The following is a 15027-nucleotide window of genomic DNA, read 5'->3' on the forward strand; positions in this document are numbered from 1 at the left end:
ACCCGGCTTTGTATCCAAAGCTTCCTTAGCAATAGGATGGGAGAGCCCAGGATAGGCCAGGAGAGGGGGCAAGGGGATGGTGAAAGGGCAGCAAGGCAGGACTTCCCTCAGACCCTCCCTCTCCTTCTTTCCTTCCTTCCTTTCCTTCCTTCCTTCCTAAGTATAGAGTGGTGGGAAATATTTGAGATGAGGGAGGGAGAAAAACAGGCAAGAAACGCAGCTGGGGAGGTGTCACCCTTCGTGAGGAATGAACAAATGCACCATCGCCTGGAAGTGGCCAGCACATGGCTCTCACCTACTTTACATATCTGGCTTGGTGGGCTCTGGGGGAGGGGATGCCATGAGCAGCGTGAGAGTCAACATTACCTGAGCAATGCTGCCCAGTCCCCAGCCTGCCCGATTTCAGCAGGCAGCAAGGCGCTCTCCTCACAGCACCGAGAGGCTGAGCCAGCAGCGTGAATCTGAAAAGAAGCACGGCAACGCCCAGCCCCCAGCCTGCCCGGTATCGGCAGGCATCGGGGCGCTTTCCTCACAGCACGGAGAGGCTGAGACAGGAGGCGTGAAGCTCGCCAGCTTTGCACCTTGCTCCCTGCTGAAACTGGGCAGGCTGGGGACTAGGCAGCATTGCACTTCTCATCAGATTTGCGCCACCCAGCTGTGAGAACGCCCCACTGCCTGCCGCAACCGGGCAGGCTGGGGGTTGGGCGGTGTTGCGCTTCTTTTGGGATTCATACCCCCTGGCTCAGCCTCTCGGCGCTGTGAGGAGAGCGCCCCGCTGCCTGCCGAAACCCCTCCCCCGGAGCCCATCAAGCCGGATATGTGAAGTAGGCGAGGGCCATTTGCTGGCCACTTCCAGGCGATCATGCACTTCTTCATTCCTCACAAAGGGTGATACCTCCCTAGCATGAACCCAGGGGGCGGAGCCGACGTGGCAGAGGCTGTTTCCTCGCTGTTTCCAGATGGCCTTGTGGAGCTAAGACTGAATGTGTTTCAGCATAGATGGCCACCACAAAATTGTACATTGGCTCCCGGCTGGCCTGGGCCAGGGCCAAGTCAGAGGGGGCTGTTCCCTCATTGTTTCCAGGATGGCTTCGCGGGCCACATGAAACCACTTCGCGGGCCGCATCCGGCCCCGGGGCCTTGTGTTTGACATGTCTGATTTACAGCAATGCATTCTAGTCTACAGACATTACTAACGAACCTTCAAGTTGCAAACTTTTGCTGATGTGAACAAACCAGTCTGCACCTGGGAGTTGGGAAGTGGACAAGTTTGTTTTGGCAAAACACATGTGACATACTAGAAACCCGTCCCCTCCTGACCCTTGGGACCCTCTAGGCTGGAACTGTGGACAGATACAGCACAGTTTTCACTCCACATAAGTTGTAGCATTACAGCAGAATCTGACTGGTTCAGTGAACCTGCGGTGGGGAAGATAGGATAGAGCCAGCTTCTAGTATGCCACATATATTAAGAGCCATGATGGCACAGTGGTTAGAATGCAGCATTGTAGGCAAACTCTGCCCACAGCCCAGAGTTCAATCCTGGCTCAAGGTGGACTCAGCCTTCCATCTTTCTGAGGTCTGTAAAATGAGGACCTAGATTGTTGGGAGTCAATATGCTGACTCTATAAACTGCGCAGAGTATGCTGTAAAGCACTATGGAGTGGTATATAAGTCTTAGTGTTATTGCTATTACTATACAAAAGAGGCATGCCAGAAACCGACTCCCTCCCACTTCTCCTGTCCTCCCTCCATGCCCCCTTTGGCCACCACCCAAAGCCCCAGACTGCTACCCATGCAAGGCAAGATCTGTAGTTCACATATTTTTATGTTTGCTGGACTTATTAAATAGACTTATAAACAGCCTCTTGGGACACAAATAGGGCAATGTCTGTGTTTGTTGGTATCATTCGACCATTTGTCATCTCTGTATATAGTTCACTAATTTATTTATACTAGTCACAGCAGGTGGCAGCATTGTGATGACTTTGGCTGATCTTGAAAAAAAAGGCTTAAAACCAGCAAATGTGGTTACAGTTTGGATGGGAATCCCCCAAGAAATATTAGGGTTCTCAGAGAGTCTGGGAAGTTTAAAAAAAAATCCCAGAAGGCATTGACCATTAAGGCGATGGTCAACCCCTTCATCATTTAAGTGTTGCAAGAAAAGTACACTGATATGTTCATATATTCACCAAGAGTCTACCTCAACATGGAGTCATTAGCCTTATTTATGCCAATTATGTTTTGTAATTTATGTTGTTGTTGTTAGTTGCGAAGTCGTGTCTGACCCATCGCGACCCCATTGACAACGTTCCTCCAGGCCTTTTTTATGACATATGTCATATGTTTTATGACATATTTATGACATATGTTCAAACCAATGTAAGCATAATTAGTATTTCCCTCAAACACAGCCTTGACCCACAAGTTAAATAGTCTTTGCTGAATGGTGAGCACTGATTTAAAATAAGTACATTGGTATCTACAAAAGCAAGTACATATATCTACACCAGCAATAACAGGAGGATTACCTGTAGTAAATCCCTTGGCCATAGACATTATTTTCATAAAAACAGTTTAAAATAGATGAACTTGAACCTCTCAATTTTGGGGGATTCCTGCTAAACAAACCTTTGGCTTGGTCAGATAATGAGAACAGAAGAATGAAAATAATTTAACATTTTTTCCGGTCAATCACCTCATTCAAGTCACTTTAAGAAATACTGAAAGTCAACATCTTACAAGAGAGTTTGTATCCAAAATATTAAAAGTGTTTTTATTTTTAATATGGTATTTGTTTGCATTTCAAGACAGAAGCAAGACCTGTTTTGGAGCTAATTTTTTAGTATTATAAGAAATTAATACAGAATTCATTAATATTTTAATGGAACTGAAATATAATATTTATTTATTGTTTGGTTTATTTATTTTATTTATTTATGAAAATCTATATGGTCACCCAACTCACTCTCAGTGACTCTGGGTGGCTTACAAAGATAGAAATCCAATATAATCCATATACATAAATTTGTATTATTCCAAATCTTGAACTATGAAATTACCATCATCCAGGACTGGGTATGACTTTATTAGATGCTACCATATATGACAAACCTGAGTTTTAAAAGTCCTGTGGCTTCTATTCATTCCAGGGAGAATAAAGCATACATTGAAAATTTATCCCACAAATTAAAATAATAATTAAAAGGCCAAGTTAGTCATTGGTCTCAAAAAGACATAAATCAAAAAAATGTTACTTAAAACATTAAAGAATGCAACCCCACACACCTAAGGAATGAATGGATTTCTGAGTCCATCTGGAATAACCTTGCCTTTATGTCATCATAATCACAACCAAAATGGCTGATCTTTCAGAAGGAACATCCATAATTCAATGATTCCGTGGACATCTGAAAGTGCCTCTTTTCTCATATGAGCCGGAAAACAAGCCTCACAACCATCACCAGGCTGTATTTAAAAAAAGAAGAAAATTAAGAAATGAGTGATCAATTAAGACATGAACAATTTTATATTTTTATATTCAGAGTTGTATGCACACAGAGAGAAAGAGAGAGAGAGAGAGAGAGAGAGAGAGAGAGAGAGAGAGAGAGAGAGAGAGAGAGAGAGAGAGAGAGAGAGAGAGAGAGAGAGAGAGAGAGAGAGAGAGCGCTCTGAATGGAGAGCTTCAACAGGGCCAAGGACCTACCGTATTTTTCGCACCATAAGACACACTTTCCCCCCCCAAAAAAAAGATGGGGGAAAATGTCTGTGCGTCTTATGGAGCGAATGCCGCCTCCCACCGCACCGCGCCAGCTGACGCCAGCTGACGGGCGCAGGAGGTAGGCGCCACCGCGGTCTCCCAGCCGCTTGCTTCTTCGTCTGGAGCAGTTGCAAGGGCTTGCTTGGTCGCCGGCGGCGGGGAGCGCGTCAGCGTCCCTTGGGGACCATGCAAGCCCTTGCAATTGCTGGGGCGGCGGCTGGCAGGGGCATCGCTTCCCGGGAAGCCGAGCAGGCCACATGTCTCCCCAGGCCGGGCCGGGCGGCAATCATGGCTGGGCTGGCGGGGGCATCGCTCCCCGGGAAGCCGAGCAAGCCACATGTCTCCCCAGACCGGGCCGGACAGCAGTCAGGCATGAAGCTTGCCTGGCTGCCGCACGGCTCTCCGCCACCCGGCCCCACCTCGGCCCCACCGGTGGCGCCTTCCTCGGCCACTTTCGGGGAGCCGCCGCCGTCCTCGGTGCTGCAGGAGAAGGAGACCTGGCAGCGATCAGGACCCCCCCTTGTCCCCGCGGCAGCACTCCTCGTTGCCGGCGCGGCCGCCCATGGTGCACCCGGCCTTGGAGCCCTCCTCTAGCGGCGGCGAAGTGGCTGAGGATGCAGCAGGGGTGGCGGCCGGGCCGGGGGCAGGGACCCCGACGATGCTGCAGTGGCCGCCAGCGGAGCCGCTACCTCCCGTCTTGCTCCCCCTCCCCGGCCGTTCGGCTGAGGATGCGGCGAGGGCAGCGGCTCCTGTCCTGCTCCCCATGCCCGCCTGTTCGTCTGAGGAGGCGTTGGGGACGGCGGCCGGGAGCTGCTGCCTCCCGTCCTGCTTCCCCTCCCCGCCCGTTTGGCCGAGGCGGTGATGGGGACGGCGGCCAGGAGGCGCTGCCTCCCATCCTGCTTCCCATGCCCGCTCGTTCGGCCGAGGAGGCGATGGGGACGGTGGCCGGGAGGCGCTGCCTCCCGGCCTGCTCCCCATGCCCGCTCGTTCGGCCGAGGAGGAGATGGGGACGGCGGCCGGGAGGCACTGCCTCCCGTCCTGCTCCCCATCCCTGCTCGTTCTGCCGAGGCGGCGATGTGGCCGGGAGGCGCTGCCTCCCGTCCTGCTCCCCATGCCCGCCGAGGAGGCGCTGCCTCCCGTCCTGCTCCCCATGCCCGCTCGTGCGGCCGAGGAGGTGATGGGGACGGCGGCCGGGAGGCGCTGCCTCCCGTCCTGCTCCCCATGCCCGCTCGTTCGGCTGAGGAGGCGATGCGGCCGGGAGGCGCTGCCTCCCATCCTGCTCCCCATGCCCGCCGAGGAGGCGCTGCCTCCCGTCCTGCTCCCCATGCCCGCTCGTTCGGCCGAGGTGATGGGGACGGCGGCCGGGAGGCGCTGCCTCCCGTCCTGCTCCCCATGCCCGCTCGTTCAGCCGAGGAGGCGATGCGGCCGGGAGGCGCTGCCTCCCGTCCTGCTCCCCATGCCCGCCCATTCGTCCGAGGAGGCAATGGGGACGGCGGCTGGGAGGCGCTGCCTCCCGTCCTGCTCCCCCTCCCCTTCCCTGCCCGTTCGGCGCCGTCTGCCTTTCATTCTCTCTCTCTCCTAACCTGGAGGGAGAGGGAGGGAGAGAAAGAGAGAAAGAGGAAAGGAAGAGAAAGAGAGGAAAGAGAGAAAGAGGAAAGAGAAAGAGAGAGGAAAGAGGGAAAGAGAAAGAGACAGAGNNGAAAGAGAGAAAAAGAGGAAAGAGAAAGAGAAAAAGAGGAAAGAGAAGAGAGAGGAAAGAGAGAAAGAGGAAAGAGAAAGAGAGAAAGGGAGAGGAAAGGGGGGAGAGGAAAGAGAAAAAGAGGAAAGAGGGAGAGAAAGGGAGAGGAAAGAGAGAAAGAGAGGAAAGAGAAAGAAAGGGGGAGAGGAAAGAGAAAAAGAGGAAAGAGAAAAAAGATTGAGAAAAGAGAGGAAAGAGAAGAGAAAGAGAGAGGAAAGAGAAAGGAAAGAGGAAAGAGGAAAAGAGAAAGAGAGACAGAGAAAGAGAAAAAGAGGAAAGAGGGAAAGAGAGGAAAGAGAGAGAAAGATAAAGGGGGAGAGGAAAGTGAGAAAAAGAAGAACGAAAAAAGGAAAGAGAAAGAGAAGAGAAAGAGAGAGACAGAGAGACCCTTTTGACATCTAAAATGAAGAGAACTCTGCATACGGTATATCTTTTTACCTTTATTTTATATATACACACACAGACACAGACACACACAGACACACACAGACACACACAGACACATACACACACACACATATATATATATTAAAGGTAAAAAAGGATATATGCAGTGTTATCTTCATTTTAGATAGAATATTTTTTTTCTTGTTTTCCTCGTCTAAAAACTATGTGCGTCTTATGGTCAGGTGTGTCTTATGGTGCGAAAAATACGGGTATGTAAAATTTCATCCTCAAAAAAGGTTGGAAGTTGTACATCTCCACTGCAGATATGCCTTAAAACAGGCTTCTCCACTTGCTGCAGTTCACATATTATGGGCCTCAACCACTATAATCTAAGGTTGCATTGAATCTACCTGGAAATGACGGCATTTAAAGTCTTTGATTTTGAATACCTGAAAGCAAATCCTCAACTCCCTTCTCTCTCTCTCTCTCTCTCTACACACACACACACACACACACACAATCCCTATTTCAGTGTGACTGCAGAATCATAGAATACTCTAGAATGTAAATTCAGAAATAGCATAATTAGGGCTGGATGACAACAAGTGTCCACTCATCTATAAACTAATTCTATGTTAATCAGTCCCATTTACATCCAGGAACTCTTTTACGGCATTTAAAATCATACACTATGCAATCGTACACAACTGTAATCACAAGTATGATCCACTATAGTCACTGGGGGTTGGATAAGTAAGCTTTGGATTGCATCTTCAAGTGAAAACAGTTTACCTGAGACCTGCTATGATTCCAGCTGGCATTAGTTTCTTGGTCCTTTTAAACCTCACTCCCATTATAGTGGTAAGTATAAAAGCTGTGACTGCAGGCAAAAATATAGGATGTTTATTTTAGCAAATGTTATACTGTGGTTCAACTATATTCTCATAATAATTGATGGCAACAAATTAAAATTATTCCAAATTAAGTAGACAGCTCTTGAAACAAAAAAAAAATCACTCAAATGTCATAATATTAAAAAAAAGTTTTTTCTACATCATCACCATCTTATAATTAGAAATCATTATACTGAGGTCAAGACAAACTGTGTCTTTGTGCCCATTATGAACCTCTATCTTTCCATCTCAGCAACAGTGATCTCTTTTTCCATAATTATTTTCCTAAATATACAACCTGTTTGGCAACTAACTATATCTCATAAAATTTCACTAATGAAACAAGAAATAGCTCGTGTATCTTTCAAAGAATGCGTTTTGATTAAATTAAAACATCTTGTTGTGTGATCCAGACCTATTTTGGCCAAGTCACATGCATATTCAGACTTCAATTAAATGGCAACCCAGTGTGTCTAAAGTGAATCCATAAAGTGCACAACCTAGTTTCCAACCTGGGAGACTTCAGAAATGTGGATTTATAAATTCCATCATCCCAGCTAATCTAGCCAATAACAAGACTTGATGAGAACGATAAAGCATTTAATTCCAGGTTTTACAAAGCTTGCTCCATGCACATGATGGAGAAATCCTCAAAGTTCCAATACACGCAGGCTTGCACAAGTAGGATGGCTCACCAATTATTATTTCTTCATCCTTAAAGAACATGGATCAACCCTCCCATCTCAATCTTACACTTCAAAACTAAATTTGTTTATTTGTTTTAATTTCTACACTGCTCATCTCACCTGAGGGAGTGAGTCTGGGCAGTTTACAACAATGAAATAAAAACTATTTAATTTATTTATTCAATTTCCATAACTTCCCATCTCAATCAAGTGACTCAGGTATAAACATATGACTAAAAGCACAGTAAAAAACAGAATTAAGGACACAGTTAAAATGTACAAGTTAAAAATGGAAATCAAAGTTCAAAAAAAAAAAATTAGGAAGACTAACAAGTTAGCAAGGCAGAGGGAGTGCCCTCAAGCCTCAAGGTTGCATCATGGCCTCCCACACTAAATTCAATACCGATGCAATTTATAGACAACAATAAGTTTTTACCTTGCATGTTCTGTTCTTACAAATAATGCATATGACAGCAACTAGTTTTCAGTTTCCAATTATTCTGATAACTCCAATATATAATGAAATGCTAAAGAGAAGTACCTTCTCTTTTCAAGAAGTAGGATACTCACATAATGATATCTTTACATCTTTGGGATCATGCGTTACCCAATATGCTCCATAACAAGCCAGCAAGCCAAAGAAAAGGCCAGCAACCAATGAGATTTTACTTCCTGTAATAAAGATGATATATATATATGTATATATACAAATATTTATATATATAAATAAAAAAGTCTTATTGTACTCTTTAAAGAATATGCACTTCTGTTTTTGAAAGACCTGTCTTTTGATTTTTGGAACCCGAAAAATGTATTTAATTATTTGACATATTTCGACAGATAATAAGAGCAAAAAGGGACAATAAATGATGCCAAGTGACTAAATTTGACAAAGAGTTTCATTTCTTATACGTGAATAGCTAGAATCCAAGAATAACATTATATACACATATATGCACATACATACACACATGGGGGGGAGCTCTCGAGATCTCTGGCTACGCCAAATGTTGCCAGCGCAGCATTAGCAGCTATTTTGAATAATACTCCAATTTATTGGGGGGGGGGAAATCCAAGGATGAAACTTAAAAGTGTGCAGTCAGAAACTGAACAAGGGATAAATTCATTCGGAAGCTTCTAGCCCTTGTTATCCCAATCACTTTCTTTTCTGCATTCTTCTGTTACAATAGAGTGACTTGATAGTCCTGTGTTCACACTGGTGGTTCAACATGACTAATCTACACCAATACTGACATTGGCAGAAATGATGTATTCAGGTTTCATGGGATTTTCAGGATTTTTTCTGAACCCATTATTAACTTTGGGATAGTTACATTGCAACCACTCTATGTACAGTAATTATCCTACTACAGGAGAGAAACGATCCCAAAAAGTATTATACAAATGCAGTTAGGGAATCATTAACTAGTAATTTATTTCTTAATGTTCTTCAGAACAGTATCTGATCAGGAGTCTGTGCCCCCATTCTGTCCCAAAGTTCTACCATTCTTTGATATCTGCTCCACGGAGATTCAAGTAGGATATTTTCAGATTTACAGAAGAATAGAATAGAATATTCTTGACTGGCAAGTGTAATTGGACCCATAATGAATTTGTCTCCAGTGCAGAAGCTCTCAGTATACATACAAATAACAAAGTAATATAATCATAAGATACCAATAGTAGAAGGTAAAATGAAAGATGAGAAGGATAATAGTAATAAAGCCCTACTACATGGGTAAATATCTTTAGATCTAACACTGTGCTGTGGGAATTAGGTGTTCAGCAGAGGTAGAGTAAATATGCACCTTTCAGCCAATCTAATATGCAAATGGCATTTCTGTAATCTAATACTGCATGCCACATGTTTCTCCCACCATGTCTTTCTGTTTCTTTCCAAATTTATTCCAATTCTCCTGATAGCCGCCCTGAGTCCTACGAGGAGAAGGGCGGGATATAAATCCAAATAATAATAATAATAATAATAATAATAATAATAATAATAATAATAATAATAATAATAATAATAATAATAATAAAGCCACTCTGTCAGTGAGAGGAAAGAATTAGGTACTATTAGTTTTCAGTGGAAAAATAACACAGTTGCACCAAGAACGTATTAAAATATGATGAATGGAATGGTTTGGGATGGGGAAAGTTTTAGAAATTGGTGTCAAATACATTTTTCTGTTTTGCAGTGACAAAAAGAGAAAAAGGAATCTACTTCTCCTCACCTGGCCTTTAACATCCCAGAAACAGATGTCTGAAACAATATTTTATTCCCCAAAGGCCTCCTCCTTCCAGGAAAAAAAATGGCTTGGGGGATGGCCAGTATCCCCCAAGCCAGCCCTACCTTGCCAGCAGGCATCCAAGTTACTCCCTCTTTCTCCCCTTACTGCTTACCACCATTAAGAGATTTCAACTTTCAGTTGGTTCCAAAGCAGCCAATGGTTGCTTACCTGTTGGGCCTTGCTACCAGTCAACCGGGAGCAGGGGCCAGAGAGAGGCGGGAAAGAGAGTGAGGGTACTCATTCTCCCTTGTGTCATGCAGCCTACGTATTACTGGGAAATGTAGTTTGAAGGCATGGTGCCACTGAAGCAGCCACAACTCTGGCAAATTTCAATCCCATGGCACACATGGATTCCCAATTTTTAATGTATTCTATAAATTAGTCCACTTGAGATACATTGATTTAAAAATTGTTGCTCTATGACAGGGGACTTCAAACTCGGCCCTTTTATGACTCATGGACTTCAACTCCCAGAATTCCTCACCCAGTGTGCCTGGCTGAGGAATTCTGGGAGTTGAAGTCCATGAGTCATAAAAGGGCCGAGTTTGAAGACCCCTGATCTTATGATGCACCATTTCACTCAATTGAAGGTTACAAAGTATCAAACAGACACAAGAGGTTTAGTAGTATCCAGATTTAGTCTTAATATCTTAATCTTTTTACACACATTCCTCTTATCTTATGAGCTGTAACATATTGCAAAACATGGAACTTAACAAAAATATTTGAGAAAATACAGAAGAAACAGCAGAAAACAATTACATAACTTTCTCTATCGTACAAGTCCGCTATTACCTTTGCGAATATATCCTATGATACCGCCAAGAGCCACGACCAACCCATAACCAAAGCCAATCCAATCCACACTCATGGTGAAAAGTCTGGAGAACAAAACAGAACAGCAAAATGAATGTGGTAAAACTATATTTAAGAGGAGGGAGGAGAAGATGATTGTGTCACAGCAAGAAGCAACCTGTAATTAACTATGGCTATCTCAGAAAGGTCAGAACTAAATACATTTAGTATTTCCCAAGGCTAGATTGGATTTTTTTTTTTTTTTTTAAAAGAAAAAGCAGGAAGAAGGTGATGGGAATTCACACAGTTACCAACAAAACAATGTGAATGCGGCAATGTAGTTACCAGGAATCAAACTCAACAGGGAGAAAACCAGAGAAAGATTTTAGGAATGCCCTAACAATCACCCAGCAGTAAAACTGAAACCAGATCTTCTGAGAAAACCGACCAGAGTTGTGGGATGTATTAATTAACTCACTGGTTTGTGTAAGGATTAGAGGACTGTAAATAGATAGCCTTACTCTGTGCCCAGTTTTGCAATGAAAGATGGGACATCCTTTCCTGGCTTAATGCCAGCTCTCGTGCTCTGGCTAAACATGCGAAGCTCTCATACTACCGGCCCTCCAAGAATTCCTTTATATTGGGCATGTCCAACATTTTGGCTTGCCTGGGCCGCATTGAGTGAAGAGGAATTTTCTTGGGCTACATCTATATAAATAAAAATGTAAATGTTCGTTTGTTCAAAATCTTAAATCTCCGAATGTTCTTCACCGATTGCTTTGAAATTTTGACACAATGTTGCATTCGAATATGCGCGTGTTTTTATATACCTACTATTAATATAGATGTCACACCTGTGACACAAATGTGCGCTTTCTCTTTTCTTTCTTTTCCATTTAACCAGACTGAGCCACAGCGACGCGTGGCTGGGTACAGCTAGTATAAAATATAGTTAATGTTCATAAATAACAAACTTCCTTTATTTGGAGGGATGTGTGTCTTATGAGATTGCACACTGCCTGTGGATTGGGCACGTCTGCTTTATACCCAAAGGGCACTGCCTGCAGTACTTGGGAGTGCATTCAGCCTAGGTCCAGGCAAAATTATTATTTGATGCTCAAAAAGGTCCATAAACCTCTTTTGCCCTTTTGGATTTAGTCCTCAGGACTTATTCCAGATCGCATGTGATTATGTCACAAAGCTGGTGTTAGTAAGATTGAATCCAGTATCTGGATAACTATTTGGGATCAAATTGCTCTTTTTCCCAGTAGGGAAAAATAATTTCCTAGGTTCTTTCTGATGACTTAGTTTTTCTCTTGGACCAAAGCAATACATATAAAATTGGATAGTTTGGGTTTCTACATATCATTGTGTAAGCCGCCCAGAGTCGCTTCAGTAGTGAGATGGGCAGCATATAAATTTTATAAATAAAGTTAAATGCACATGTAATTGTAGTACATTATAATTAAGGAATAATGCAAGGGTATTGATATTTAAATAGACATGGCATCCCTTCTTCAAGATAAATAACATTTTTCCCTTTGCCATTTCTTTTCACTTTGATTTTAGCATATCTGATTCCAAGCCTGGAATATAAGGGATGCTGGGAGTCTTATACCTGCAGGTTTCCACTGTTATATAATGAGAGTGGCCATAGTACATCCCTCTGTATTTTGCTACCTATGGCAAAATCAATGAATGCTCTTCAGAGATGGGGTTGGCAAGCTCCTTTCAGAGGTCCAAGAAACACTGATTCTCAGTGCTAACAACTAGAGGTGGCAAGACCTTCAATGTTAAGGTGTAGCGAACAGGAGACCCTGTAACAAGCCAGGAGGTTAAAAGGTTTTGATTGACACCTGATGGCTGCCCTATTTATTTTCCACAGCATTTATTGCATGGCTAATCCCAATAGCTTCAGTGCTGCTGATCATTTGGACACCCTTAATGTGCTGTGCAAACTCAGCCAATTATTGTTTAGTCAATAAGTCATGATTGATTCTTGATTTACTAATTACAAGTTAAGCCCAAATACTCTATTTGTCATTTCTGTACTGGGCACAAACCAGACATCTCATATTTCAGGCAACTATATGAGACTGACATACACTTGTACTGATTGCTTCTTCTACTGTATGGTTTTATCTTTGGGGAATATTCTTGATATGAACTTGATAGCCACTTTCATGAGGGCTGGATCCTATTCTTAGAAATGCAGTTGGATCGTTTCTATGGAGCCCCAAAACCCTTATATACAGGCAAGACTTATTGATGACATCCCCAAAGATCATGAATGTGGCTTCCAGAGATCAGCAATGATCTACCAATCAACAGGAAGCAGAAAGATCAATTGTATACAATGCAATGCATACACAAGAGTTAACCAAACATAAAGTTAACTAAGGGTGTGTGCACGCACGTACACACATAAAACATATAATAATGTGTGCACACTCACCTACACATGCATATATACAAAAATTATACAGCCACCCAACTCATGTTTTATACCTGCGTTTTTATGTATGTGTATATGAATACGTATACATATACATACACATAAAACAAATTTAAGAGAGCCACCCAACTCATTGCTTATACGTTTGTGTCTGTGCTTATAAATGCATGTGTAGATACTTACGTATATATCACAGACACACAGGCATAAATACGCAGACAAATTTATACAGCCGCCCATCTACCACGCAGAGACTCCGGGCGTGCAACAGCCCGTCAATTTTGACTTGAACGCGTGCAATTGACTCCCATCCCCCTGGCTTCCAGGCATGGGTTTTGTAGTCTTCAGGTCAAGACTACAAAACCCATGCTTAATTTTTACAAGAGAAAAAAGTGGGCAAAAAAGCGGCTTAATTCCCAGCTCTCGGGATCGTCCCGTAAGCGCCGAGCAAGCGGGGATACACCCCCCCCCCATCTTCCGTGTCACTCTAGGCCGGGCGCTAATGCGGCAAGGAAGGAGGCGATCTGCTCTTGGCGCCAGCTGCAGCCGCCACCGCCTCCCTGGGCTGACCACCGAGGCTGCATTTCCCCCCAGAGAGGGGCTTCCGGCCAGACTCCCCCCCCTCCTCTTCCTCCTCCGTCCCTCCGCATACCTTCGGCTCCGAGACGGGCGTAGGGCGAAACCCCCCCTCCCCTCGCTTTAAACCCCTCCTCCGAAGCTGTCCGTTCGGCCTCCCTCCCACGGGCCGAGTCCGCGAGTGCCCCCTGCCGCCCAGCGGGGAGCGACGCTTTCCTTTCCCCAGACCGGGCGGCTTCGCTTTTCTTGTCCTTTAGCCTAGTTTTGGACTCCGCGTCGGAGGCTGGCCCAATTCCTATACACAATAGAGCAGTGTTTCTCAACCTTGAAAATTTTAAGGCATGTAGACTTCAACTCCCAGAATTCCACAGCCAGCATTGGAATTCTGGGAGTTGAAGTCCACATGCCTTAAAATTTTCAAGGTTGAGAAACACTGCAATAGAGGGAGCCTGCCACCGCGTGGGAGAAGGAAGCTAAGACCACTCGGACAAGGCAATAAAAACAAATGTGGGCAGCTATGGCCCCTTTACGATCTGTGGACTTCAACTCCCAGAATTCTTGAGCCAGGAATTCTGGGAGTTAAAGTCCGCAGGTCGTAAAGGGGCCGTAGTTCCCTATTCACCCTCCTGCTGTAATGTTTTCAATGCCGTTCGTTTCTTTTCTTCCTCTTAGCTGCCTCTTCCAATAGCCTTTTTTTCATTATTTCCATCCTGAAACTTTTTCTGCCTTGGACTTGTGTTTGCAAGTGTGTTCTGCTGCACTTGAATTCAAGGCTGCCTGCACTGAATAATTGTGTATTGGTTTGAATGCAGGGCAGCCAAAAGTGCTGGGAATGCTTTGTACACAACAATATTTTGAACATCCCTAAGAGAAGAATAGCTAGCAAACGCAGTCTTTGAAACTACCACTGGTATTTTAAAATCTAGTAGGGTCTTTTTACGGCTGTTCTCAGAAGAGCAGGGGAGAGGAAAAAGTGGATTGTGGAGGATGGAAAGGGACCATGGAGGATTCCTGAAGCATTGGAAATGATGTTACAGGAATCAACCCTACATGATCTCAGAATCTGGGAGAATTTAATTCAGCAAGGTCAAAAAAACTGGCCCTTTCCCCGCAGGAAGAAAAGAAAGTGAAAAATGTTGAGCTCTTTGATTCCACAAATGGCATTCTGAATATATATATATATTGTGTGGCATAGAAAGAAAGGAAGAAACTGGGGTGGGGGAGAGATCAGTAGTGGGCTGCTGGAGATTAACAGCATTTATTTGGATTTTGTGATAGCTGAGCATTCTGGAAGCATCAATTCACTCATGAAGGCCTTTCATGATCAAATACAGGAATAGACCTTAGGCTTCCAAATTAAACTCTTATCAATAGAAGCTAAGCATGTTTTTGGCAGAAAGAAGATAACCCACCTTAACTGCTGCTTTTTAGAAACCTAGCTGAAGT

At 44.2% G+C, this 15027-nt stretch overlaps 1 protein-coding gene across 1 annotated transcript; it reads right to left on the reverse strand.

Moving 5' to 3' along the window:
* Positions 1–2767: 2767 nt before the first annotated feature.
* On the reverse strand, positions 2768–13719 carry TMEM14A (transmembrane protein 14A). The gene is made up of 5 exons (XM_015817172.2): positions 13658–13719; positions 10551–10636; positions 8035–8136; positions 6678–6765; positions 2768–3468 (listed from the first exon to the last, which is right to left on the reverse strand). Exons 2-5 carry the CDS (start codon positions 10624–10626, stop codon positions 3429–3431), a joined length of 306 nt encoding a protein of 101 aa, XP_015672658.1. The 5' UTR covers positions 10627–10636; positions 13658–13719; the 3' UTR covers positions 2768–3428.
* Between the last annotated feature and the right edge of the window lie 1308 nt (positions 13720–15027).

Source organism: Protobothrops mucrosquamatus, unplaced genomic scaffold (assembly GCF_001527695.2).
Source record: "Protobothrops mucrosquamatus isolate PMUCROS unplaced genomic scaffold, P.Mucros_1.0 scaffold557, whole genome shotgun sequence".
NCBI lineage: Eukaryota > Metazoa > Chordata > Lepidosauria > Squamata > Viperidae > Protobothrops > Protobothrops mucrosquamatus.